Source organism: Leptosomus discolor, chromosome 6 (assembly GCF_034619465.1).
Source record: "Leptosomus discolor isolate bLepDis1 chromosome 6, bLepDis1.hap2, whole genome shotgun sequence".
In the NCBI taxonomy this organism is placed as follows: Eukaryota; Metazoa; Chordata; class Aves; order Leptosomiformes; family Leptosomidae; genus Leptosomus; species Leptosomus discolor.
In genome coordinates, this window is record NC_141396.1 from 9,709,685 (window position 1) to 9,737,222 (window position 27,538).

The following is a 27,538-nucleotide window of genomic DNA, read 5'->3' on the forward strand; positions in this document are numbered from 1 at the left end:
TCTTCCTCTCTCCTTATTACTCTGTTATTTCCTCCCTGGAATGGGCTCCTGCCACTGCTGCTAATTAGCCCACGATAAACTTCAGTGTGAACAAAAGCAAGTGATTAAGTGCCTGTTGCCTTAGCGTGAGCCCTGTCAGAGAAGTGATTTGTTGGTGGCAGAGCTGAGTAGCACCTCCTCAGGAGGAAAACAAGCCTATTAGCCTGGCTTAGCTGCCAGTGCTGGGGAGTGGTTTGTCCGAGTTGCTTGTTGTGGATGTGCAGGGAGGTCTTTGGTACAGCACACTTTCCTGAGGCTGACTGAGATGTTGCTCTATCTGGGGTCTTCACTTCATGTGGTACCATGATCTCTGTGGTCACAAGCAAACAAGATGGCTTGAGAAGTTATTGAATTATGATTTAGGTATGTGGGGGTTTGTGGGTAGGTTTTTTTTGTCTCTTTTTGGGAGACACACATAATTCTTTTCAAATCATTACAGACAGAGAAATAAGGAGGAGGCTTGGAAAGAGGACGCAAAATGCAGGGTCTTTGGTAGATCCCAATCCATATGAGGTTTCAGTGATGTTTGCTGGGACTCAAGGTGCAAGTATCAAGATCTTGACAGCTGCTTTTGTGTAATCTCAGCCCTGATGCTCAAAAATCCCTCCAGGCTTTCCCCCCTGGTGTATCAGAAGAAGAATAGGTATTTACATGGGATTTTACTGATGTATGAACAAACTAAGGGAAGTTGGATGCTTTTTTTGAGTTTGGGACCTGCTTTCTTTTCAAAATCAGAGGGAGGGTTCAAGCTGGAAAATGAAAAATGCATTGTTCCTGGGTAGAAAAAGGCAAAGGATCTTGGAAAACACAGAATTAACCTATGTCCTCTTTTGACATGCCACCCAACTGCTTTACCAATACTTGTCCCTGTTGCTGTTGTAGCTCTCGAGCAGCTGCTCACAGAACTTGAAGACTTTCTGAGGATACTGGACAAGGAGAACTTGAGCAGCACTGCCATTGTGAAGAAGAGCTTCCTCTCTGACCTTCTGCGGGTCTACACCAAGTCCAGTGGTACGGGCAAGGAAAACCGAGGATGGGGCAGTGGGCTTTCATGGGAATTGCTACAGTCTTGAAGCAAGATTTTCTTGGAGGCTGGTGGGAAGGGGAGACATGAAAATTAGAAGGAGAAAATAAAATGGAGATTATTTTTGCAGTGACCTCTAATTGTTTATGTAAAATTACTATAGTTATGTGTCCAGCTTTACAAGCAAAGGATTCTCAAGATTCCTGATCCTTTCTGTTTTCCTTATTAAACCTTAAGTTTATTTAATCCACTTTGTAAGATACACAGGATGTACTGTTTGGCCAACTTAATATTTAAGTAGAAATTTTAACTTACGGAATTTCCTGACTATAAAGCATTTAATTTTTCTGCTTCTTATTATTGCTTGGGTTTTTTTCTGCACATTGCCTCAACCGACACGCTCTCTCCAAATGTACTCAGCAGAGACACTTTTTACATCTGTCTTTGTGGAAAAACTTAGCAACATGAAAGCAGTGGGTGGGTAAAGAGTTCACTTTTCCCTTTGCTTTCAGGTGGCGATGAGGAATATATTTATATGAACAAAGTGACCATCCATAAACAGCAGGGTGACCAGGAGAAACAAGACAAAGGTAGGGAGATGAAGATGAATAGTTGCATCATGTCTAATGGGGTGACAAAGGCACATGCAATTAGAGCCTTGCTTTACCACTGGAAGCCCCTCTGGGAGCCCTGAGGGCTGAGGCAGTTGATGGTGTGGAAGGACTGCCATTTTATGTTCCCTTAGAAATAGCGGTCCTTGCCAACGCTGCGAGGTTATTCCTGGAAGTAGCACTTTGGAGGGCGTTATTTTGGGATAAAAAATGTTGCCTTCTAAGGCTTGAAGCTCCAGTGCCTGAAGTATTTAAGGAAGCCCTCATGTTTCCTTTGGCCACAAATGGAGTCACTTCACCTCTTTGAGACCTTGAAAGCATGTGTTGTCTTTCGTGTGTTGCTCTGCACTAGCCCAGAGGGTCTGCGTCATCACAGCCTTGCGAGGCGAGCTCCCGGGCACAGCGTGCACCCTCGCCATCTGCGCGAGCAGAGCACCTTCATCTCTGGGGGGATGTGAGAGTTCTGCAGCGTACAAGCCAAGAAATTAAACCTAGATAAAAATACTCATTTCCAATTCAAATTTCCCAGGTTTTGAATTTGTAACACGGCAAAGAACATAATTGTCTAAAAATGTTCTTGCTCTTTGAAGTTCGCCACAAAAGCTGTTTTTGATAATTGCATAGGGTGAGGTTATTAGTGACGCACATCTCCTTAATGCATACTTAGTCGGAGACTGACTGTACCCCAAAGTTTCCAATCCAAATAGATGAGACAAGAGGATGCATCAGTGCAGCCTGCTGTTGACATACTGGTCCTGCAATAGTTGGGATAGCTCCACTTCCAGAGTTGTTTGGTTTTATTGTTTTGTGGTGGGGTTTTCGGTTTGTTTTGTTTTGTTTTTTAACTACCTGCAGCTGAATTTAGGTTAATTTCAAATAGAATCGTTAGGTTGGAAAAGACCTCTAAGATCATCAAGTCCAACCATCAACCCAGCACCATCATGCCTGCTAAACCATGTCCTGACATACCCCTGAAGACAGGATGTCCTCCCAGATCACACGGGCAGCCCCAATGTGACCTCCAGACGGGGCCCTCTCAGTGACGCTCTAATGCTCTGTAACAGGATTGCACAGCCTCCCGATAGCTCCCAGTGGCTAGGCAGCCACAAAAACATCTCTTTATATGAAGTTCTCATTTGGGTGGATAAAACAAGACTTGCACTGATTCACCGTGCTGAAACATGGGGGCAAATTTCAGACAATTTATTTTTAGAGTTGGTTCTTTCAGACTTTTCCCTATCAGGGCCATGAGCCTACCTACTCAGTCACTCCCTGTGAGACCTGGCATTTCGCTCTTTCTCTGCTTTTAACAACCTCCCTATTCCAATCAGAACTTCTGAGTTATTTGGAAATGCTGAAGTCAGTGAGACACGTGTATGGGATCTCAGCCATAGCTGCAGCTGGGTGCATAGACCTGAGCCTGCCCCTCTAACTGGATGGAGAAGTCTGTGCCTGTCTGGTCAGTGGTGGGACCAGATTTAGGACATGGAGGGGGCCCTAGTATCCAGTGGTGCTAGGGGATTTGATATGGATCTCCCAGTGATTATGCAGCTCCCTTTACTTTTATCTACTGCTGCTCTGTGCACTTTGTTTCGCCAAAAGCCTTTGATGGGATGTAGTGACCACACTTTTGTGGCTGAGGCCAACAGGACCTCTCGTGCCCTGCAGAGTTTCTTTATTACCATAGCTGTGCTCAAGTGTGCTGTAGCAGCACAGGGTGAAATGCTTTCCAAAGTGGTAATACATCAGCTCCAAAAGTCTCTCCTCCGAACCTTAAAATGTGCTATTTCTGCAAAAACCATATTTCACTGCTTACTGTATCTACTTTCAGTTTCATCAGTAAGGATTTAAGCTGAACAGTATGCTGCTTTTGAGGTGCCTTTTTATGGCACAGGAATTGAATTCACTGCAGTGAGTGATGAAGGCACCATCATTTACTTGATCTCAGTTACTCGAGAAACACAGCAAGTCTCTACCCTACAAGTCCATGGGGTTCTTCAGTGAGCCAAATGCCATCTCCTTCTGGAAGTCAGCACAGAGGGACTGAGGTGCTAGAGTCTGGGAGGTAGGACCAATGTGGAGTGTAGGGCTCCTGGTGGTGCACACTGTGGTCTTAGCCTAAAGACGAGGAGACATTCACTTTTACAAAGAACAGAGAGCACAGCCAAGTAACACTTAGTAGAGATGCAAGTTTTAGTAGGCTTTTGGCTCTTTTTTCTTCTTCCTTCCTTTCTTCTTCTAAATTCTCCCCAAATTCCAGGTTTTAGAGAGACATCTTTATCAGGAGACACCTGCAAAGTGCTAATGCTTGTCTAGAAAAAAGTACTCCTTCCCTCCTACCTCAGTAAGGAAACAGTCTGTGATTTGGGGTCCTGGCGTGTGTAGCAGGAGAAGGAGAGAAGGAGGGCATATGTAGAGCACATGCTGTGTGGACTTTCCGTACAGAAAGCATGCATTAGGTGCTTGTCCCCATATGCTGGGCACAGCGATAGCTGCCCTCTGCAACCTCAGAACAGAAAACCCCATAACATCTCCCAGGGGTCTTGTCAGGGTGAAGGTTAAAGGGATGGTTCTTCCTGCACAGAGCCTGAAAATCAAAGCTCAATCACATCCTGCTCTGCTCCTCAGCTGGAGTATGTGTGCATGTGTCCACAGAGGTGGGCAGGTTTCCAGCAGGGTGAGGACCGAAGCTGTGGTCTCTGTCCCGTGCTCCAAGGTTGGTGGGAGGAGGAGGAGGAGAAGGAACTGCTGGTACAGAAATCAAACAGCATTTTCCTGGCATGATGAGGTTCAGTGGGATGATTGCTGGGTTTGCTGGAGAGTCGAGAACAGATGGCCACCACTTGTGAAGGGTTTGGCAGTGGTTTTTCTGCTGCAGTGATTTCTGTGGAGCTGAGCATGGGAGGTTCTGCCTGATGCAGGAGGATGCGAGTTGGCCTGTCTGTTTCTCTCTGCTAAAGAGGCCCCTAAAAAGTTCCTTGTGTGGACAACTGTGAGTGCGGAGATAATCCCCTCTTGGGGAGTAGCCCACTGCGGCTTTAAGCAATCTCAGCCTTGTTTCTGGTGTTTCCAAAAGTAACAATGGCCTCAGCAGCTGCTGTTCATGGAAGGTGTCCGCCCTGAGAGTGCTGTCTCCTTGGTCCTTTATAGAAAAGGCCAGCCTCCAACAGCAGCCTGTAGGTATGACTCTGGCAGTATAATCATAGGATATTTTGGTAGGTGGATCTCCCTGTGATCAGTCTGTGTTATAGGCTGTTTAAACCTTACAAGACATCCAGCAGCTCTACTTTTGGGGTGCAAACAGCTGCTTGGAGTTGGTGTCTATTGATCCATGGATCTCCATGTCCTCCTGACTTACTGAACTTAGCCAGTGATGATGACCAGGAGACCTGTGTCACAGGGAGCAATTTGTCACAAGAGATGTGTTTTGGACTCTTGCACCATCAGGCCAGGAGCTGGCTGTAGCCTGGCAGGGCAGACCTGTCATCATGGCTTCCGAGCCCCAGACACGAACAAAGTGATGTGGTTTCCAGCTTCTATTTTTAAAGCCCAGAAATATGCAGCAAAGTTCCTGCCCATGTCTTCTGAACGCAGTGCTAACTGCTGCTGGTCACTGCACAGTGCCATGGAGGTTTCTGTGTGTGCCCGAGGAATGTGGCTGGAGCATCAGCAGGTGACTGAGGGAGCCGGAGCATCAACTCGCTGAAGATTTTGGACCTAATTCCCTTGCTTAATTTACTGGACTTGCAATATCTGGGTACCTTAGCCTCATTTCTCCTGAAGTATTTGGCAAGAGACACTCTGTAAAAGGGGACTTCCCCTCTGCACAGTATAATGGCTTCAAAGCCCTTCATTTTTCAGCCATTTGTGCCTTGCTCCCACTTGTTCCTGAGCATTGCTGCATTCCACTGTCTTGGAGGTCGTGGGATTTGGGCACTTGTTTGAGGCCACCCAGGAGTTCTGTGGTGGGGGAAGAGGGACTGAACACAAGTTTTCTGAGCTGTCGATGTACCCTCCAGCTACTGAATCACTCTACATTCAGCTCCTTGGAAAATCTGACTTTCCGGAGGCAGACGCAGATCGCCTGGAGCAGTTCTGCTGCCATATGCCCTTTCACATGTTTGGCCTGGGCTGCTTCAAGAGCAACTCTTCCTTCAATAGCAATTAAATTACTGTTCTTGGCTGGCTTTGGTAAACTGTCATGCAGCTCAGCTAGGCAGCAACCTTTGCAGTTTGCTCTGGGAGCAGGGTGATATTAGCTCCAGTTTTCTGGAAAGGCAGCAGAGGTGGGGACAGTCACTGATCTGTCTGCTTGCAGCAGCAGGGATCAGAGCTAGCAAGGACTAAAGTGTTATGGATTTCCAGATACTGTGTAGTGTCTGCACATGCTGCTTTGCAACACCCTTTAAAATTTCAGCAGTGGTCCTTTTCCAGAAGGAAAAACATTCCCTAAAACCAGAGGCCAGCTCTTTTGCTTAGTCTCCTAGTGCCACATTCCTGGGTATGGCCTGAAATGACATGGTGGCCCTGCAGCGCTGCCTATAATTGTCACTGTGCTTGCTACCGAAATAGCACCTCGCTGTTCCTGCACAGCCCTGGGTAGCGAGTGCTCTGCTGGGAAGTGCCACATGTCATCGACATAATTCTGTTTCTGGCTTGCAGCAGTGGATCGGAGAAACTCCTTGACCAATGGAGACTCAGGACTGCATTCGTCCCCTCCTCAGAAAAGCCTGCCAGACCTCCCCCCTCCAAAGGTATGTCTCGCAAATCGTTTCCTTTCCACTGCCTAGCCCTCAGCCTGGGGAACTGAGCCGCTGGAGGCTTCGCTTTTGTTACGGACTGTGCAGCATGGCTAAATGGAGAGACCTCTGTCCACGTATATGTTAGCGAGGCAAATAGTTCTGGCGAGCTTTATTTAAAACAAATAATAATAAAATATTCAACTAGGGGCTCCCCAGCGTAGGGGTTTCCAGCTGTACGTTTCGTCTTTGTGAACGCTGCAGGTCCGCGTGCGGCTGGTGCAGGCGCTGCGGCTGGCTGGTGGCCCGGGCAGGGTGGCTGTGCTCCGGGGTGGCTGGGCATCCAGAAACCCCTGCGGTTCCCAAAGCTCGTGCGCAGATGGAGCAGGCAGCTGTGGGCACCTTGGGGGGTGTGTGTGTGTGTGTGTGTGTGTGTGTGCGAAACAGGCCGTGTTCCCTGGCAGGGAAACCCGCACCCATCGCGTGACAATCCAGGCTCAAAGAGGGAGAATTGAGGTTTTCAAAGAAACAAGGTGATGATGGCTCTCAACTGTTGCTTTGGAAATCTCCCCCGAGTTGTAAGTAGCAGTGCCTGGGCTGCTGACATGAATGTATAAAAGCTGAAAATCCTTCAGCTGCGGGGCGGTGGGGTGATCTGCCTCGCTGGCAGAGCCTTGCACAGTGTGGCCCTTAGCAAAGAAGATCAGATTTGCTTCCAGTTGAAGCCCCTGGTGTTGTCTGTGCATTGGGTGACTGTGCTAGGCATTACGCTGGTTGTACAGCCCACAGGTCTGCAAGAAGGAGTTGCCAGCACTGTAGTTTTTTTTTTCTGTAGGGCAGCTATAAATCTAGCTGTGGTCCCGTTCAACACCACCAGCTTCCAGTGGGATTTTGTCTCTGTGCCAGCAAGCCAGCCCGGCTGTCCTCGAGAGACATGGGTCATCCTCAAGACCCCGGATGTTGCTCTTCAGTAGTTGATCCAACGTGGGAATCGCTGTAGCTGGGATTTTGGGATGTGAAAGGAAAGGAGCACAGGGAGTGTGCATGGGGAGGAGGGGGAGGCATGGAGGAAGACAGGGTGGTGCATCCATCAACCATAGAGGAGGATCTGCTTCTTTCCCAGGAAGGAGGATGAGGGCTGAGGCCCCAGGACTTCTGCCCAGGGGGCTGTGTGGCTCAGCCGGAGTTAGCTGGAGGAACTGGGAAAACGAGAGTGTAGGATGGGATGCAGCCGACAAACCCTCGGACACAGTGTGGTTGCCTGCTGGGAGCTGCTGCAGCCCCAGGGGTGCTCTGCCCACACAGCCAGCTCGGGGTACAGAGCTGGAGTCGCCTGGGAGCAGCGACCAGAGCAGGAATCGCTGTTTGGCTTTGGGTTTTTCAAAGCTGGAGGGGGTGGTGGCTGTGGCAGGGAGGTGGGCAGGCGGACCGCAGTGTGGTGGAATGAAGGCACAGCCGGGTGTCCCCAAGGCGTTTCTGCTTGTGATTGCAGCCTAGTTTTCTGATAGGATAATCGGGAAGTTAAATGAGGGAACTGGAAAAAAAACAGTCCTGAATTTTAGCTGAGAAGGGTACCTAAACCATCCGTCTTCTCTCAGGCCTGTGCTGGGAACTACCTTCTCCCACCTGCTTACCACTGGAGCTAGTCTCCCTTGGCTAAAGCAATTGAGTACCTCCTTGCTGTGAGCATGAGTGTCAGTGAGCTGCTGGCAGCAAAGATATGTGAGCATACTTCCAGGAGTAGGGCTGGGGAGAGCTTTAATGTGGTCCTGGTTAGTCTGTGGAAATTGCCGCTGTGGGGAAGCAAATTTTCCCTGTCCGTGTGTGTCCTGGTGTGGGCAGGAGCCGGGTCCACTTGGGCAGAGGAGGAGGGAGCACAACTCCTTACACAGAAACAGGGAGGTTAGGACTGAACCTCAGGATATATCTATTTCAGCTCTGTGAAGTTTTCTGTGGTTTGGTAATGTTAAGGCACCCTGGACTGTTGCTCTACACTTGCCTTTTGAGGCACAGGAGAAATTTGGTGATAAAGCTCTGCACAGCAGATTGTCCCTGGTACTCACTGACACTAACAGTCAATGGGCAACCTAACATGGGTGGCCCAGCTAGACCCCACTAATTTCTTTGGATTTGTCCCCAAGCAACCTTTAAACAATGAGTCCTGCAGGCTGTGGCTCAGATACGGGTGACCTTTCATTTGCGGTAGCCCTTCCGCTGAGAAAGTCACGCAGTGCGGATGCAGATGCCCAAGATGGCTTTATTTGCATGCTCTGTTGTGCTGTAGTGCAACAGGCAAATGTTCTGCAAGGGCCAGCCTGGGTTAGATAACGCAGTATAAACTCTTTGACTTAAGCTAGAGACAAAAGAACTCTCGGCCTTAAGGGAAAGAGAAGAGGAAAAAAAATAGCTTCTGGGGCAGCTGAGGTGCAGTCCCACCTAGTCCCTGTTGGCTTCCATTGTCCGTAGGAAACAAAACAGAGCAGCCCCTTTCCCCCTCCTCCCCTTCCCTGACACTTGTGGGATGGTGTCAAATAAACCCGCAGCGTTTCTTTGTGTAGGCAATTTGTTTATCGTCGTAGCGCGATGTGAGCTGGCTACATGCAGGAGGCCACCACAGACGGCAACTGCAGACGCATTCCCTGGCCAGGGAAGGGATTAAGTAAAGCTTTGGAGTGGCTGGGTTTGTTTTTGTTTCTTTAATTTAACACAGTAGGACAAGTTCCTAAACGTTTAAGTGTCTGGAGGCGAGTGTTTTCCAGCAGTGTGTCCTACGTGGCTCTGGAAAGCCAGCTCAGAGTCCGCTTACAGCATCTGGCAGACCCACAAAGGAAGGAGTTTTCATCCAAGACACTTGAGAAGTGTGAGGTTGGCAGAGCCACAGGCAGCTCGCCCATGTGGGAGCAGAGACACGTGATTTTGGGCAGTGTGGTCAGAGTACCTAACTCCCACAGGCTCAGTGGCATCCCCCTTTGTGGGCAGTTGCGGGCCAGAAAATCTTTTCCTTCAAAGCTTCCTTTCTACTTCTGAGCAGCAGTACCTGTTGATGGAAATATCCAGGGCACGATGGGCAGCTTTGAACCTGCATTTGATGATGCTGACATGACCTGCAAAGGGACTGATCTTGCCTTAGATGGCTCTGCAATGCAGGTGCCCAGCTGTCCTCTCTTCCCCAGGCCACCAGGAGCAATCTTGTGGGCTGGCGTGAAGGACCGTGCATGATCCGTGACCTTCAACACTGCTGTCTCTGCAGAGGGGGCCCTGCTCTTCTGCCTGTCCTCCTGAGAGGAGTGGGGCTTAACGTTCTATCCAGGATTTGCACAGATCTCGGTCAGAAACCAGTTGAAGCACTGTGAGCCAGAGCATACCGTTGTCAGATGACTGGGGGTGGTTTGACCTGGGCGAGGAGAGGGGACACCTCACTGGGGAACAGGGGGGTGCTACTGTTGGGTCGTGATGGGAGATGTGATGCTGTGTATTTTGGGAAGAGCGTAAGCTGTGCGCTCATCCTACTGCGATCTCCAGCTCCCTGTCTCACGTTCAACAGCTACGTGAATTACTTGAAAAGAAAAAAGGTTGTTTCTTAGCTTCCTTTTGTTCTGTTTTTCCTTCCCATCTCATGTGTTGGTGTTTCTAAAGGATCAAGGCACTGTTTTTCCTGCCAGCCTTTGCTTGTGTTGAGGGAGGGGTTTGGCAGGCACCACAGGGATTTTCCAGCACTTGGACTCTTTTCAAAGGCTTATTTTCCATCAGCGTTGTTTATCCATTTCCTTCATTTTGTGCTCAGAGCACAATTAAAGATTCCTGATTTAGTTCCTAAAGCAGAGATATTTAGCTGTTGGTTTGCTATCAGTCAGAGACTTGGAGACACAACCAGCAACCGTTCAGGCTACACTTTTCAGTGTAAAGCCGGGGTTGTACTGAATTCTGCCCTGCTGATTCCCTTGTAAGATAATCAATAGCACACAGGATCATTCCCAGACAATGAACAGCTATGAAGGGGGGAGGGGGGGGTGTCTGTGTCAGTGCAGTCCCAGTTCACAGTAAGGCCAATGGGTTGCAATTGCTGCTTTCAAGGATACCTATGAGTTGATCTTCCCAGGGATTTCAGCAATATTAAAGAAAATAACATTTATGACACAATTATACAGTTATTTCAAAAACCTCCGTTATATTTGAGCTAGCTGTACACTGGAAACCCTCAGCAGTCTCTTTCTTCCCTGTCATCTTGACCAGTTTATGTAAAAATCCTGGTGTATGCGTCTAAAAGATCTCATCCACTGGGATATACTTTAGTGCTAAAAAAAAAGAAGGATGCCCCATTGTTTACGAGGATCTGTTTTTGCCTTAAATCATGCTTCTTTTCTTTACTTATTCTGCAGATTCCCGAAACAAAACAACATCCGGTCCCCAAGATCGAATCCCCAGAGGGATATTATGAAGAGGCTGAGCCATATGATGTCTCTGTAAATGGTATATCACAGCTAACTCTCTGGGGGCTTTCATGTGGGAGATGGAGGACTTGAGGTTTATGAGAACGAGTAGATGAAAGGTTGACATTTCTTACAGCTTGTGTGACAAATTTTTCTGATGCTGGTTGCACTTGATATTACAGATCTAATGCTAGTTGGGAGGAAGAGGCTACTGAATTACTCAAATTTTTAACTTTCCTATAGAAATAAGTAGTATGCCAGGGTTAATATAATATCACTGTAAAATATTTAAAACCATTGTGGTTTCTTTTTGTTTTCATGGCTTTCTGGCAGATAGGCTGTCGTCAAGTGCAGGTTTCTATTCAGGAGTGAGTGGTGAAGCTGTGGTGGCTTGCATTCATGTCCTAGTGCTCTAATCGTCCCTTTGGGGCTCAAAATCCATGACTGTTGGTCTGTTAGATGCGATAACCATTTTTGTAATTGGCTGTTTATTCAAATCTGTCTCTTGTGGCAGTTTAACCATCTGTAAACTTGATTAAAAGCCACACTTCATGGGAGGGGACAGTGTGTGTGTTCCCTCTGCCTGCACTCGCTTGGCACCTCCCAGCAATGTCCTCAGTAGTACCACCGATACCTGTCACCTGTGGGCTCCCCGCCCCTTCGGGAGGAGACTGCTACATGCAGGCTGAGCTCCCAGATTCTTACTTTTAAGATGTATTCCTACATCCTTCTTCTGGTGAACACCCTTCCCAAGAGATTACTTTCCTCTGATCTGATCGCAGAGCTGATCTTGTCATCGCTTTATAATCCATTTAAGCCCAGATGAGACAGATTATATTGCTCTGCTGCAGAAGTAGATCTCTGCTCATCTGCCTCGACTGCAGCAGAGTGGGGTGCAATGACAGACGGGGCATGGGGCAGAGCTGAGCAGGGAGACTCAAGGCAAGCAACGAAGTGAGAGTTAAGGGTAAAATATTTGGATCTAAACCCTTGGCTGTTGAATCTGAGCTGCTTGTGAGAGTAGCTGAGTCCTCTCCAGCCCCAGTGTGCACCACTGGGCTTTGAAGCTCCCTGGCAAGGAAGCACCAGTGATGCCACTGTTTGAAGTGGACGAGGATTGATGCATCTGAACAGCCCTCGCTGCGTGTGTGCACCTTGCGCTCCTGGACAGCTTGTAGCTCAGTGTGGGTTGCTGTTCTCGCAGCAGCTTAGGGCTTACGGTGCTGAGCAAAAAAGGGAGATGTAGAAAGATCCTTGTTTCCCTGAACCGTCCTGTTTGGCTGCAACTGCATTAAGTGGTGAACAGGAAGATTTTGCCCGACTCAGGTGGGTAAAGATGCGGGCACGTCATGGCCAGGGCAAAACATGCCATGTGGTGCAGAGGAGAGGTCCCCACAGCTCTGCTATGTGTGGTTAGGTGCCAGAGATTGCTTTTGCTGAAACAGTCTGGGTTGTTTGGCTGTGATGTGGGCGTCGCAGGGGGTGAAGTCCTCCTGCAGCCAGGGCAGCACGGGTCGCTGCAGCCTCATCACCACGAGGGGTTTCCAGTTGCCTGCACTGTAAGATAATTGGACTTTTTTTTTCCCCTCACTGCACATTGGGAAAGTGGATAACATGCTAAGAGCCATGGCATGTAAAGACATACACCGGATTAGCTGGAGTACAGCCATGGATCTGTGTGCTGGGAAACCCAGGTTATGTTATCCAGGCAGCTCCATAAACTCATGTTGCAGTCAGAGCCTTGGCTGGCAGGAGCAAAAAGCACACACCCAGCCTAAACCCCTGCTTTTCCTTGGTAACTTGCTGCTCAAAGATGCAAATACACCCACCATCCACTGAAATCTAGGCCGGTTAGATGCTTAAGGAAATGCGAAATCAGAGCCCTGCAAAAAGAGAGAAAACCCCCATGTGATGGGAGCACTGTCAAAATGAGGTAGTTCTGGGCACCGACGAGGCAGTGTGGCTCCTACAAATAGCTGTTTGACCAGTGGGCTTGGTGTTTTACCAGGCAGTACTGCAGCCATAAGTGGAGATGGGATCCTGTGAAGTGAGCAGAGATGGGACATGTGAGTCCAGGCAGTCTCTTGCTGCCAAGGTGCATGGTGCCTTTGCCTCCTGTGACTGCTCAACCATCGGTCCCTTCTGCAGGCCCCAGCAGGTCCCTTCTTCTATACAAACCACCTGATGTGCTATAATGTCAATGGCTTTTAAGGTTATTTGTGTGAGAAGTAAAGCAGCATCATGTCACCGAGAATCTCTGTGCTTTTTGGCAACCTCATGTTTGAAGTGGTGCCTTGGGGTGAGCGAGGAAGTGCAGGGAGAGGTGTGGAGCAGCAGGTATGTGGGAGGAGGTGGCTGCAGGGCTTTGGGAGAGGGTGAAGCGTGATGTGCTGTGCAGAGGGGAGGAGGGCAGCGATATTGGGAAGCTGCTGGCGCCCCCATTTGCCTCAGGAGATCAGGCTTCAAATCCCATGGCACATGGTCAAACCTGCAGGTCTCAGTCCTGCCCGTTTGGTTCAACGAGTACAAAACTGGGCTCCCCATCCCTTTCTACCCCCCTCGCCTTGCCAGATGGCAATAGTACCCTGTACCTGTCCTACGTGGAGTGATGCTAGCAACTGCCTTGAGACTTTGGTGTAACTGCTGTTGCTAAAGGGCAGTCTGGACATGCATGGGTTTGGCCTGGCCAGAGATGCTGAAGCCTGGCCCCAGTAGCCCCCCAAGTCCCCTATGCTCACCCCCCTCTCCCCACAAGAGGAGTAGGGATGGGGCTGGCAGTCCAGAGAGATGCTGGTGGTGTTTCTGACAGAATTACAGCACAAGCCTTGGAAGACACCCATGTGTCTCCAAACAAATGGGCGTAGTGAAATCAGACAAAAATAGGAACACCACTAAAATTAGTGGGTGCGCTGCCAAGAAAGGACATCAAAGCAAGCCTCCAGATGGGCTGAGGAGATAGAGGATTCGTGCAGCATCAGAGGTGGGACTGCGAGGCACTGTAGCAAACTGTGGGTGAATTAATTAAAACGAAGCGGGCGGGCAAGACTGCTGGGTCTCGGGGTCCCTCTTTCATCAGCAGGATTCCCGCCCCTCCGCTGGGGACGCCTCTGCCTTTCATTTCACAGCTCCAGCAAATGCTGTTACTTCCTTTTCCTCCTGGGCTGAAATGTGTTAAACCGTTATCGTCCTCATCCTCGTCCGCGTTTGCATAATTGAAGGGTGCGATAAGAAACGGAGTGAGAAAGTGAGAACGCGAGGGGCAACGTGACTGCCAACTGAACAATAATTATTCCAGCTGAAAACAGCTCGTCTACCCTGGCTGATTTTAATTATGATGACGATGATTCTGTTTTAAAGGGAATTGCCTTGTTTGAGGGGATGGTTGAAAACGTTGGCTCCATTTGAAGTCCCGCTGTACGGCGTGCTCCTCTGTTGGCAGCAGGGATGGGGCAGCCTCACCAGCTGAGGGGGGAGCACGGGGCTGAGACAGACTGACACCCTTGTTCTCTGCGTTTGCTTATCTGTGGCTTTCTCTCTTTGTCTCCCTTTCTCTTTCCTTTTGACTGTGCAGGTCTTTTTGGTAGGCTTGCTGCGGCTGGACCCCGGCCAGGGTTGCAGGTTACTGAGGGCGTTATTTATGCCACAATAACGATGGGTATGGCATGCTTTGCAAACCTCAAGTGCCTTTTTAAGAAAAAAAAAAAAAAAAACAAAACACAAACCACCAAAAGAACCCCAAACCCCAACAACTTAGTTTTAGCAAAGATGATGAGTTGCCTCCCCCTGGCATTGCCCATTATGTCATGGAGGGTAACCACCTCTCCCCTCTCTCTGCCCATGCTGGATATATGCAAGGTGGCATTTTTTGTGCCTTTCCCCATGCTCAAGGCAACAATGAAGAGAACTTCCCTAGCCCTTATTTTCCTGGTTCTGGTCACTGATGTGGAGCTGACATGTGGTACACTGGCTGTATTGACAAGTAGCCGTTCAGCAAATGTTAAGGTGCTCTGCTTGTGCAGAGGCAGCTCTGGTGTACAAGGTGGTTAGAGCTTCCTGCATCATGGTATTGATTTAGGTCTCTGGGAGGCTGTGGGAAGACAAACAGGAAAGCAGAGGTGGATTAGATCCAAGAGCATGGCTGCCACTGATGCCATGGCAATGGAAGGATAAAACTGTGGTCTTAGTTCAAACTGCCAGTAGGTGGAAATGGAGACTTTGTACTGAAGTGCCTGAGCTGTATGACTTAGGGTTGGGTGAGCCTTAATAGTGATGACTGTTGTCTCAAGTGACCCAAGCAAGGTCCGTCCCAGTTTGCCAACTACAGGGCCTGGAAAGCGCCTTTCCATCATGAGGCTGTAGCAGGTGCTCAAGTAGAGAAGAGCTCATCTCTTGAAGCACTTGTGGTTATGGTTGATGCACAAAAGAGCAGCCAGGGTTCCTACTGAGAGTATAGAAGAAAAGAATTATTCCCCAGGAGGAAGGTGGCAGCCTGAGACCTAATGCCTAGGTGAGGGACACCAGAGACACCCAAAAGAGGCCAGAGGGGTAGGGTAATGTTTTTCCATAAAAGATGGACAGTCCAATATGTTGAGGGTATGGACATGGTGAGCCAGTAGTGCACTGTCAGCACCATTCAGAGACTTTGAAAGGGGGTATTTGCTTTTTAATAAGTTTGTTTAGTTGGTGCAGCTTTGATCACTTGAGGGATGTTATAGAGTGAGATTTCACTGCGGGTAAGGCTGTAGCTTTGTTACTGCATCTTGGTTCCTTTTATTTTAAGAATAAATACACCCAGCTTAAGAAATGTTATTCAATGAAGCTCCTAATGCTTTTTATTCCTCTTTTTTGGCTGCTTTTCCTCTTTTTATTTTGCACCAATCTCATAATGTTACTTTTATGTGGATATTAAGATTTGATGAGAATCAAAATATGATTAAATTCTGGTGAGAGAAACTTAATGGTATTCCTCCATGCTGCTTGGTAGGACAGGGATGCAAAACCCTACACAGATGCTGCCCAAATCTTACCATCTTGCTATGTGAGCTTGCCTTGTGAATAAGAGCTGTACTGTAAGTGCCAGCAGACCCTTGCAGTCAGTAGGAACATTTTCATTGTTTCTGATGAATCTGGTACCAATGACCAGCTGTTCCTATCAGCTGAAAACTCCAATAATCTACAAGACATTAGAGCTGGGTATTGAAAATCCCAACTCATCCTAGTAATGTAGCAATCCATTTAAGAATAAACATGAAAAATGTGATTACTGTTATTTACAGCGGGTACTTATGACTAATTTTTGCTGCTGCAACAGTGTATTACTTCAAAGCCCCTTGCTGTCTCCTAAATACTGAGTAGAAAGAGACCTGTTAGCCCAGAGAGGGAAAGTGGAATGACATCTCAAATACAATAGATCATTGCTTGCTGCATGGCCTCACAAATACCATTTTTACTTCTGACATTCAGAGGACAAGGGCTGATTGTAGCTTGCTGTTGCCTTAAAAATTGTGTTTGTCTTGAAGTGGGAAGTAGAAAAAGCATCTTGGGGGGGAGGGGGGCAGCAGACATCAGAAAATGTCTAAGGGAATGTTCTCGAATTTGTAGTCAACTGAGAAGTGTCTTTTGAGTGTTTGCTAACTGAGACTATTAGGCACAAAACATTGCAATGAGACTAATATTGGGCTAGAAAGAAAAAAATGTCTATGAGGGTTCTTCTCCTATTGATTACCCTCCTGTAGGAGAGCCTCAAAAGACATGTCCCTACGCTGGAAGCTTTTGCATGTGTGAGCATGGCTGAGGCAAGCAATAGGCTCAGAGTTGTCCTAGAAATGCATTTGATGATAGAGCTTTGCTTTTGTTACAGAAGATGGTGAAGCCGTTAGTAGCTCCTATGAATCTTATGATGAAGAAGAGACCAGCAAAGGCAAGTCAGCAACCCATCAGTGGCCGTCCACGGAGGCCACCATTGAGCTGATGAAGGATGCCCGCATCTGTGCATTCCTGTGGAGAAAGAAGTGGCTGGGACAGTGGGCAAAGCAGCTGTGTGTTATCAAGGACAGCAGGTTGCTGGTGGGTAGATTCTCCACTTTTTGCCTAAAACAACTTATTTTCATGAGCTGGGGAGGGAAGCGGCACCTCAGGCCATGTTAACTAGCTGCCAAAAAAAAAAAAAGTACCTCTAGAAGCAATGCTTCAAAAACCTTGTTCTCTGAGAGAGAACATCATTTTCAGAAGGGATGTGGGCATGGGTCTGCAGAGGGGGGCACATTTATGGCCAAAATCCCAAACTCCCAAAATGCCTAGAGATGCTTTTTGGGGAAACTTTTTGAGGTGGTTAAGGAGAAGGAATGCTTATTCCACTGGCTAACCACATACTTGATCCTCTAGCAGTATCTTTGAGAGGTATTTCAGACTATATGTGCATGTATATAGATGTATGTGTTTCAAACTAAAAGAGGGCAGATTTAGATTAGATATTAGGAAGAAATTCTTGACTGTGAGGGTGGTGAGGCACCAGAACAGGCTGCCCAGAGAAGCTGTGGCTGTCCCCTCCCTGGAAGTGTTCAAGGCCAGGTTGGATGGGGCTTGGAGCAACCTGGTCTGGTGGGCGGTGTCCCTGCCCATGCAGGGCAGTTGGAACTAGATGGTCTCTAAGGTCCCTTCCAACCCAAACCATTCTGTCATTCTATGATCTCTACGCATATAGAGATGTCCTGTGTATAGTCTGTGTAGATATTGCAGTCTTGTAGGACCTATAGGAGCTTTTTGTGTTCCGTGGACTTAATGCATGTGGTTGCACTGAGCCACTTCTAGGGTTGAGTTTACACCAGTGAGCAAGACGGAAGGCTCCTCCTCATCCTCTTACCTGCCCTTCCATCTTTCTTTCCCAGTGCTACAAGAGCTCCAAAGACCACAGCCCTCAGCTTGATGTGAATTTGCTGGGCTGCACTGTCATTCACAAGGAAAAGCAAGTGAGGAAGAAAGAGCACAAGCTGAAGATCATCCCCATGAATGCTGATGTCATCGTGCTGGGGCTGCAGAGTAAAGACCAGGCAGAGCAGTGGCTCAGGGTCAGTGCTCCATGCTTCTACCCTGGCTTTGCTGGGAGACCGTATCTTATCTCAGCCCTGGCCTTGTGTGCTCTGGCTCCCTTCCTCGCTGCAAGCCTATATACAAATACACCACTTCATTTTCATGCCTCAGGATAGCTTCTTCCTGCAGCTCCCTCCTGCCTTCTGCATGCAGGAGGCCATGGAGGGACCTCCCAGCCCAGCTGCTGCAGCAGGAGGGATGTCTGGTGTGGGTTCCCAGTATGAATTGGCTGAGAACAGGGGAAGATGTAGTTCTCTCCCTGAGGTGACAGCAGCAAAAGGAGCCTCTGTGGAGCTCAGTGCGGCAGCGGGGCTGGGAGGTGCCAGGGCTGCCTCTGGCAGCTTCTCCCTGGCTGCCTTGGATCCAGCAGTTTCTGCTGGCTGCCTGCTGCCACACCAGGGAAGTTCCCGGGCTTGCAGGGGGTGTAAACCACGGGTCTCCCAGTCTGCTGTGGCTTTGCCTGCCCTGGGTGGGGGAGAAGTATTGATCCCGTTACTGCAGTTCTCTCACAGCCTATGGCTTCCCCTTCTGCACAGGTAATCCAGGAGACCAGCGGCCTGCTGTGCGAAGGAGGCAGTGAAGGCAACCAGTACATCCCAGATTCGCAGCGTCTCAGTTACCCAAAGGTACGTCTTGTCTGTACAGGGAGAACTAGTACTTAGGCTTTTCCACCATGTTCCTTAAAATTACTGCACCTACAACTATTGTTTATTAATCTGAGCAAAAACTGATATGAGTGTGACCAGGGCCCTGTTCCACTGAAAAGGAGAGTGTTTGAAACAATCCTAATTTTCCTTTGCAATCTTAATTTTGTTGCCACATCTTTCACCCAAAACTGACTCAGCATTGGGTGCTCGTCCATACAGGACAGCAGCCACTATCTCATCCAACGTGCTCACTAAGAGCTTTGGAAGGGACATAGGCCCTTGGACGCCAGGGCTTGGGACAGTCTCTAGTCCAGGTTTAGGTGACACTCTCCTGGGAGCAGCCTGTTCTGAAACAGTGGGAGGAGAAAGAAACCTTCATAGGTCTCTGGTGAACACCCGAAGTGGACCTGTTTGGGCACCTGGACAGTTCCTCAGCCCATGCCCTCCTATGGGGATTGGCAAATGCCCTCACCAGCCAGGCTACAGGGCAGGAGGCCATAGCATGGTACTGGTGGCATCACCATGTCACCTTAGAGGCAAGCCCAGCCCAAATCTGCCTATGCTGGGCTCAGAAATAATGAGGAGGCCACAACATGAGTGGGTAGTTAGGGGACGTCTGTGTGAAAGCATCTGCTACAGAGAGGGTGCGACCTCATAATTTAGGAGTGGGGAAGAAGGCACTTGTGGTGGGTGCTGGCTGGAGGAATGGGTCACTTGCATCTGCAGAGCTTATGTCTGCTGCTTGTTGACAGGTGGAGGTATCTGAGAGGTACTCTGTAGCCTCCGAGAGCGGGAGCAGCACGGACGGCCACCCAGAGACAGCTGAGACAAAAGATGGTAAAACCTCACCCTGGGAACAACTGGGAAACTGGGCCATCAACCTGCGTGTGGCAAGGTTTCTGTAGCATCTCCTGCCCCTGCCACCTCAGACTGTCCTCATGCAGGGTGAAGGCTGTGTGTGAATTCACTGCCTGTGAATTTGTTTTCAGTGTTTTTTTCCATAATGAAGTGACAGGTAGATGTTGGGATTTCTCAGCAGTTACAGAGTTAGGACAGGACTTGACAAACCTGGGTGTAATACCTCCCGACAGTCCTGCATGACTCCGGTCGAGTGACTTTGTGACTGTCGGAGATGGCATAAATGCAACCTAAGTGACTTTTCTCAGAGATGTCTGCAAGAGAAACTTGGAGTACCTGTGTGAAATGCTGAGCTGTCTCCAATGAGAGAGTTACACCTTCACACTAGGGCATCTGACTCTGGGCTTTAAGCTGCATTACCTATCTATAAGATGGGGCAGGTAGGTAAAAGAGGAGATGTTCTATTAGAAGGATGGTGGGACTCATCTATATAGTGCAGAGAGAGAAAGAGAAATCCATGCTGGGGACTCACTGAAGTCACCCAACAGATGGAGCTCAGCAACTGAGTTCCTCTACACTAGGACTTCATCATTTTGTTATGATAGCGGGAAGGAAAATTTGGACTGAAAACATCTAACTTGATTTCTTGCCAGGATTACCTGATGATTACACAGCCATATTCATACACTGACTGATGTGCTTGGTAGGAAAATGCTGAAGAGCCTCTTTGGGCATAAGCTTTCCCCCTCTCCACCTCGAGTCCCTCTTTTAGAAGGGAAGACTTGAATGCAGTAAATATTTATGGGTAATGGTTTTTAATTCAATTCTTTGTAGTGTAAGAAAGTGAAGGGATGTTGGCACAGCAAGACCTGTGCAAACAGCCTTCCCACAGTTCCCACAGTGACTGGTGCTTGGTCAGAACTAACCCAAGTTGAAAGCAGTATAGATTAAGTAGCTTCAGCAAATCGTGTAACTGATATTACTGGTGCAGTCTTGCTCATCATCTCCCTGGGCTTTGGTCTGTTACAGCCTGTCCCTGAGTCGCAGGTTTGCCCTCTGCAAGGTGGCCGTTGTGAGTGCAGGACAGCAGTGCAGGCGGCTCTGGGGCAGGACACCCAGCTGGGAAGCAGGCTGTGTGTATGGCTGTGAGTTGGGAAAGCCACGCATGGTTCTCTTTCTTTTCTGGTAGTTAAGAAGAAGGGCACAACTGGCCTGAAACTGAGCAACCTGATGAACCTTGGGAGGAAAAAATCCAGCTCCCTGGATAGCCCAGAGAGATCCCTGGAGACTTCAAGTAAGTGGCAGCATGAGCCCCTCTGCAGGACTTGTCTCAGGGCTGGATCTTGGTATGCAGGGCAGGGTGAGCACCAGGCATCATCCTTCTCAAACAGACATGTGCCAGGCTGTCCTGCTGGGGGAGGCAAAGAGGCCATGGTCTGCTTGGTCCATGCTAGTAAATCCATGCAGATTGTGGTGCTTCTTCCACATTAAGATGACTGTGTGGCTTACAAGGACGGACAGTACCTCGCAGGGTGACCCAAGGGGAAGGGCAGACATGCATGCGGAGGGCATATGTGCTGCTTTTGCTGGGCATCAACCCAGGGTGTGAGAGTCAGCCAGGAGAGAGTTGTGTGGGTCAGCTGGTGAGTCCCCACTAGGGACCAACTTTGTCCAACCACTGCAGCCAACTTGCTGCTTCAAACCTAACCTGAATTTCAAGGTCTTGTTTTGAACACATTTTTACCCTTTTCACCGTTTCGTATAGATAGGACAGCTTGTCTTTGTGCTTTTGCTCTTTGCATTGCCTGTGGCTTTGTGTTGGGTGGTGATCTCAGAACTTACCCATCAGACATCCTCGTGCACACAAATGAGTTTGGACTCCCTTTCCTTGTGGGGTGGAAAATGTGTCTAACCTGTGCTTGCTTGCAGGTTACCTGAATGTGCTAGTGAACAGCCAGTGGAAGTCCCGTTGGTGTCAGATAAAAGACGGTCACCTCCATTTCTACCAGGACAAGAACCGAAGCAAACTGGCTCAGCAGCCCCTGAGTTTGGCAGGTTGTGAAATTATCCCAGAGCCAAGCCCTGATCATCTCTACTCTTTCCGCATCCTGCACAATGGGGAAGAACGTGTCATTCTGGAGGTAGGGTGTATATCTCCAAGAAAGCTTTGCTTTAAGTCGTTGGCTCAGGTGTCTTAGTAGGCCTAAATGCCAGTGAGGTCCTCCAGAGGAAACCGCAGTCTGGCAAAAAAGAACCAAGTGGGGGACATGGATTCATATGCCTGTGGTCACCTAGAAGGTGTCCCACCTAGCTGTTAATCCAGGCTGTCTGATGCTGGTGCCTCCAGAGGACCATTCAGCCTTCATCTTAGGCACTCATCTTAGGATGGGATGAAGGGTCCTCTGGAGGTGCCCATCTGTCTCCACTGACTATAGAATAATCTTGGATGATTAAGTTATATGGCATGCATTTCAGACAGTTAATGTTAGTGAGAAGAATGCCACTTTAGGGATTTAAGTCTGTGGTTAGGAGGAACAGAGTACTCCCTCTTCTGAAAACAGAGTCCCAAAGCCATGAGTCGTGCATCCCAAGTAAACTGATCACAGATCTGCCCCTGAAAGTGCAAGTGAATTCATCTCCATCTGTTACTTTCCTTTGCCTGCATCCAGGACTGTTTATCTCTAATCTTAGTTCTCTCTGACGACAGCGTGATTATAGTAGGAGGTGGACAATGTGAGCAATTTCCTGTATTTTTCCAGTGGGTGGAATATTTATAGCTAAACTGACTTTGAGGGCCTGCCATGAAGTTTGAAGGTGTTTTTGTTTAGCTTCTGATTCAGGGTATGTCTGTGTCTTAAGAAATTTTGCCTAATTACAGATGTGAAGAAGAGGTGCTGGGAAAATTTAAATTTTGTGAATGGAAGAATCTGTATTTTTTGGGGTTGTCAGACTCGATGTACAGACTGGCTGGCTGGCGGGCTTCCCAGGGACTGAAGTCTCTGCTAAACAAAACAGATTGAAAGCTTAAAATATACTTTCCAGTTTGGGATTCATTTGCCCTGAAGTTTACTTTGTGCTTACTGCTCTAACACCTCAAATCAAAGCAAAAGATGGCTGCATCAGCCCACTTCTTGCTTCAGGTAGAAATCCCCCACTACAGGGAAGTGCATGTGGCGAATTGGTAGAGCTGACTTCAAGGCACCATATTTAGCTTTTCAGTTTGCAAAATGTCAGACTGTACAGTGCAGGTGGGAATTTGGTACTGACTGTGTTGAAGCAAGGGGCTCTGTTCTCTGATCCCACTTTGAACTCTTCCCTTCCCCGCTCCCTTGTACAAACAGCCCTGGAACGCGTGTGGGCTCTGGCATAGGGAACTCTCAGGCTCCCTGGTGTGCTCCGGTCTCCTCACTTGGGTGTTTGGCAATCCCATTGCTGCGCTCTGCTGGTGCAAAATAAAACCTCTCCTCGCCAAAGCTGGCTCCCCACCAGCATCTCCAGCCCCAGAGACTTCTTTCACTCTGCTTGTAGGCAGCTCAGTTGATCATCATTGAAAGGAAAATGCAGACTGACTAGAAATTTTAGGCAGGAGTTAAGTGAAGAGCTGCATTCACGTATCTTCCAAATTTGCAAATCAGTCCATACGCAGAGCAGTACTTCTTTCTTCTTTTAATGCAGCTTCCAGTTTAATATCAATACCCAGCAGTTCATCTTTCCCCTTGCAAGCCTAGAGGACTGCCACCATACTTCCCTACCCAAGGCTAAGTCAGCATTAGCCTCAGGAGTGCAGAGAAACTGCTGCTGCAACCTGTACTATCTGTCTGATCACCTCGTAGGCGAAGTCCTCGGAGGAAATGGGCCACTGGCTGGGCCTCCTCTTGTCGGAGTCAGGCTCGAAAACAGACCCAGAGGAATTTACCTACGATTATGTGGATGCTGACAGGGTTTCCTGCATTGTGAGCGCCGCGAAAAACTCCTTCTTGTACGTCGGCGGTAACGGTGGGGCTGCGCAGGGCTGGTAGAGGGGAAGCAAACTGGAGCAGGGGGGTCCTTCCGCTTGCAGGAGGCTGGCTGCCATGGGAATAAGTGGTAAATTCACGATGCAGCTCAGTGGCTTTCTTTGGGAAGCTCACTGCGGGACAGGAGAGCACTTGTTGTTGTCCCACCATGACACATCTCACCTGAGCTGCAGCTTGCCAGGGGGCTAGGGGCATGTGTCCAGGTGGCTTTTGCAAAGGCAGGTTGGTGAGGGTGGGCTTGGCTGGGGGGGGGGCAGGAGGAAGAGCGGTGCAAGGCGGTGGGCACCCAGCCCCATGGTTCACTGTGCCACTGGGGCAGCGGGGCTGAGCTGCTGCGGTGCTGTGCCCCACGGCTGGGCGAGAAAGGAGAGAGCCAAGGGGAAATGTAGCCCCACAAGGGGTGGGTGCTGCTTAATGGGCAATGGGGGTAGCGATCACGTTGCTCTACCTTCTCATCTCCTGCATCTGGCTGCGCGGCCCTGCCCAGACCTCAGGACTGCTATGCTGAGGCGCCCCAAAATGCAGCACAGCATGGCCGCGCAAGCGAGATTGATCCCTCCTGATGGGATGTCCCGCTGCCTGTTCACAGCTTGATGCAGAGGAAGTACTCTGAGCCCAACACCTACATCGACAACCTGCCAAAGGGCAGGATGCAGCAGGAGGAGCTGTACGATGATGTGGATCTGCCAGACCTGCCTGCGGTAAGATGCCCAGTGCCGCAGGCAGCTGCCCTGCTGCAGCGAGCTCTGGGGAGACTACGGGCAAACATCTGGCTGGGGGGGACTTCAGCAGTGAAGGGGGAGGTTTTTCCAATAGTGGCGAAGGGGATTCCCAGCCCCTGGGGAAACCCAGGGTTTTGCAATGGGGCAGAAGCAAGTGCTGGAGAGGAGTCGCTAAGGAATGGGAGAGAGATTTCCAGCCGGGTGCTGTAGGGATCCTCAGGCAGCTGGGATAAAATCCCAGGGTTTCCATCAGCAAACAGCATGGCTTACTTGGTGATAGTGTGTTGTTTGGAGCTTGGTCTATCAAAATTCCTTTTGATGCCTGTGACAGCAAGTCCTGTGGGTAAAGATAAGAAAGATGGGCCATGCTGGGGCTGGGACCGATATCCTGGGAACAGCAAAGAATCTGGCAGGGGTTGCTAGATGTACAACAGTGTGAGATCCTTGCATGGGGCTGCTACTACTATTGGAAAGACTTATTGAAGGAGAGCAGGAGGGGTTTTTCTCTCAGTACACCAAAAAGCCTTGTATGGAATGACTTAGAAAATAGAGTTTTAGTTCCGCTAAGGTTTATGGAAAATAGTCCAGATTGACTGAGACAATTCTGCTCTGCAGTGAGCTGTTTCCTGTACTTATTGCTGCAGCAGATGGTCCCTTTTCAGGGCAACATTCTCCTTTTGCAGGAAGAAGTACCCAAGAGTGAGAACAAATTGGAGGGGGACCAAGACAGAGTGTACCTGGATCTCACCCCAGTGAAGTCCTTCCTCCACTGTGCTGGCAAGAAGTCATGCCAGCCTTCACCCCTCAGCTCACCATCTTTAGAAAGGGCTGCCAACAAGGCTGCAGCAGAGAACGCAGCCGAGACAGCCCTTGTGGCTAAGGAAGCCGAGCCCTGTAGTAAGGTGATGGAGACCTCGGAGCAGGTACTGTCTTGAACTGTGGTGTGGGGCCAGACTTAATCAGTGAGCCAGTTCCCCCCACCACATCATCCCACTTCATTTTCCCTCCACCCTAGAAAAACCCAGAAAAGCCAGAGGCTGATGAGGTGCTGCCACGGATGCCCACTGTCAAAATCCAGACGCAGCAGCAGAACATCGCCTTCCCGCAGACAGCCCCCGAGCTGCCAGGGGGCCCAGTGACAGCGAGCAGTCCCCAGCTGGTGCCCGCACACCGGCCCAAGATGCCGCTGCCAGGTGAGCAGGCTTGGAGGGAGGTGGTGCTCTAGGCGTGAGTTTCACCCCATGGCTTGGCTTGCCACTGCTACGCAGTAGCTTTATAGTGCCCAAGGGGCTGATGAGTCTCCTGGTTGGTGACTTTGCAGACCGTTTTGTTTCCAAGCACCTGAAAAGATTTTTCCCTCCTGCTTTTTGTCCTGGCTGAGCTTATTTTGGTCGGTTGTGCTTCCAGCGGCAGCAGTGGAAACCAAGCTGGGGAAGAACAGGACGGAGGCAGAGGTGAAGCGGTTTACAGAGGAGAAGGAGCGGCTGGAGAAGGAGAAGGATGAAATCCGGGCTCAGCTCACCCAGCTGCGCAAGGAGAGACGGGAGCTGAAGGAAATGCTCGGGGGCAGCACAGGTAAAGCAGGTCAAGGGGTGAGGAGTGGACATGAGTTTACCTGGCCCACCTGGGACCAGAAGGGGTGAGGGGGACGACACGTGGCTCTTTGAGCCAAACCATATAACCCAAATTGCACTAGAGCAAGAGCTTGCTCTGTCACAGTCCCTCTTGGGATAAGGAAAACATACAGGACATGCCCTGGTCCCTGCTCCCCTCACAAGCTCCCCAAGTTCCTGGCTGACACCAAGTTACCCCTGCCCTCACAGACAAGAGCCTGGAGCAGAGGCTGAAAGAGACAGAAGAAGAATGCAAAAGGAAGGAGAGCCGGAGGGTGGACGTGGAGCTGAGCCTGGTGGAGGTGAAGGAGAACCTAAAGAAGGCAGAGTCTGGCCCCGTGACGCTGGGCACCGCAGTGGATACCACACACCTGGAGAACGCAGCTCCCCGGGTATGTAGGGGGCACCCCTGGGATGCACAGCGGCTGCAGCGGCAGCCACACTGTCTCGGCCTGCTTAATATAATAATTAATAACAATATTATATTATTATATGTAATCTTCTATACATGTATAGCCTGTATTTGTATATTATCTATGTGTTATATTAATTATTATATATCATATACACATCATAATACTACTATCATGAGGTGACAGTAGTGATGGGGAGGTGAAAGGGCGCTGGGGCTCACAAGAGTGGCTGTATTTCCCTGTAGCACCTTGAGCAACATGCTCCAGGGCCATGCAGGTCTGGACCCAGCTCCTGCTGCACTCAGCTGAGCCAAGGGGTGTGCTTCTTTTTTGGGGGGCGGGGTGTGCAGATTCAGGCATCTAAATTCCTTCTTGGGAAGTTGGTTCCCATGAAATGGTCTCCACCTGAGCCCTCTGCTCAAGTCCTCAACACCCAAACACACCACATCCCAGTGGTATTTTGAAATGGGCATGTCACTGAAAAAAATGTGCCTTAGTGCAAGCGGGCTGTGACTAGGAGATGGCAGGGAAAGGCAGCAATCTCTCTCAGTAGGCTGAATTCATCACCATTTCTATTATTTTTATTGTAGATCCAGGCAAAAAGTGCCAGTCCGGCAAATAGTGCAGAGAACTCGCCAGTCAATTCAGCAACGGCATTAAAAAACCGTCCTTTATCTGTCATGGTGACGGGGAAGGGAACAGTCCTACAGAAAGCTAAGGTAAGGTGCCAGTTGGTGCAAGAGAAAAATCCATCTGGGACAGCCACTGCTTTTCCCTCCTGGCAGTGGTGCAGACTGGCTGTGGTGGGACGGGGTTGTGAGGGGTCTCACATGTGGTAGGCACCCCTGACTGAGCACCACTCAGAGCAGGCCAGCCTGCTTTTCCTCTGGTCTTTTCACCTGGGTTTGCCTTGGCTGTGATTTAAATGAATAAATGTACGTATTGCTTATAACAGAGAGACATCCCTGACCCACCCTGTAGTCAAAACCACGCGGGTACCAGACAATCAGGGTGATCCTGTGCACATTACAGCTACTGCAGCTTGCCAGATTTGCCTTTTGACTGATTTGCCTTTATTCCTTGGCAGGAATGGGAGAAGAAGGGAGCTAGTTAGAACCACGTTTTTCAGAGATGGACTAAAGACTGGAATTGCCCATGTACGGCCAAGGGGATTCAATCATCTGTAGGTGGAGGTTGGGTGTGCAACAGAACCACACACCAAGCACCTCCTCCACGTTGCGCCAACTGCTCAGACGCAGCAATGGAGTCAACAGCTGCTGATGCGAGTTATCCCAAATGATCTTGCTCTTTCCAGACAAGTCCCAATCACGTAGCTA

General features: G+C 49.3%; 1 protein-coding gene across 3 annotated transcripts; it reads left to right on the top strand.

The window, feature by feature from the left end:
- Window positions 1-926: 926 nt before the first annotated feature.
- On the top strand, window positions 927-27,315 carry AFAP1L2 (actin filament associated protein 1 like 2). Of its 3 annotated transcripts, none has more exons than XM_086467429.1 (19): window positions 927-1,050; window positions 1,576-1,653; window positions 6,337-6,428; window positions 10,793-10,883; window positions 14,415-14,498; window positions 16,704-16,909; window positions 17,731-17,910; window positions 18,469-18,558; window positions 19,332-19,416; window positions 20,627-20,731; window positions 21,367-21,578; window positions 23,271-23,416; window positions 24,043-24,154; window positions 24,859-25,098; window positions 25,191-25,368; window positions 25,589-25,750; window positions 25,999-26,180; window positions 26,792-26,920; window positions 27,289-27,315. In XM_086467429.1, exons 2-19 carry the CDS (start codon window positions 1,599-1,601, stop codon window positions 27,313-27,315), a joined length of 2,376 nt encoding a protein of 791 aa, XP_086323555.1. In that variant the 5' UTR covers window positions 927-1,050; window positions 1,576-1,598. The 3 variants fall into 3 exon arrangements, with proteins under 3 accessions (XP_086323555.1, XP_009953584.2, XP_086323554.1); XM_086467428.1 differs by having other exon boundaries at window positions 930-1,050; window positions 25,583-25,750; XM_009955282.2 differs by lacking the exon at window positions 14,415-14,498 and having other exon boundaries at window positions 25,583-25,750.
- Window positions 27,316-27,538: the final 223 nt, after the last annotated feature.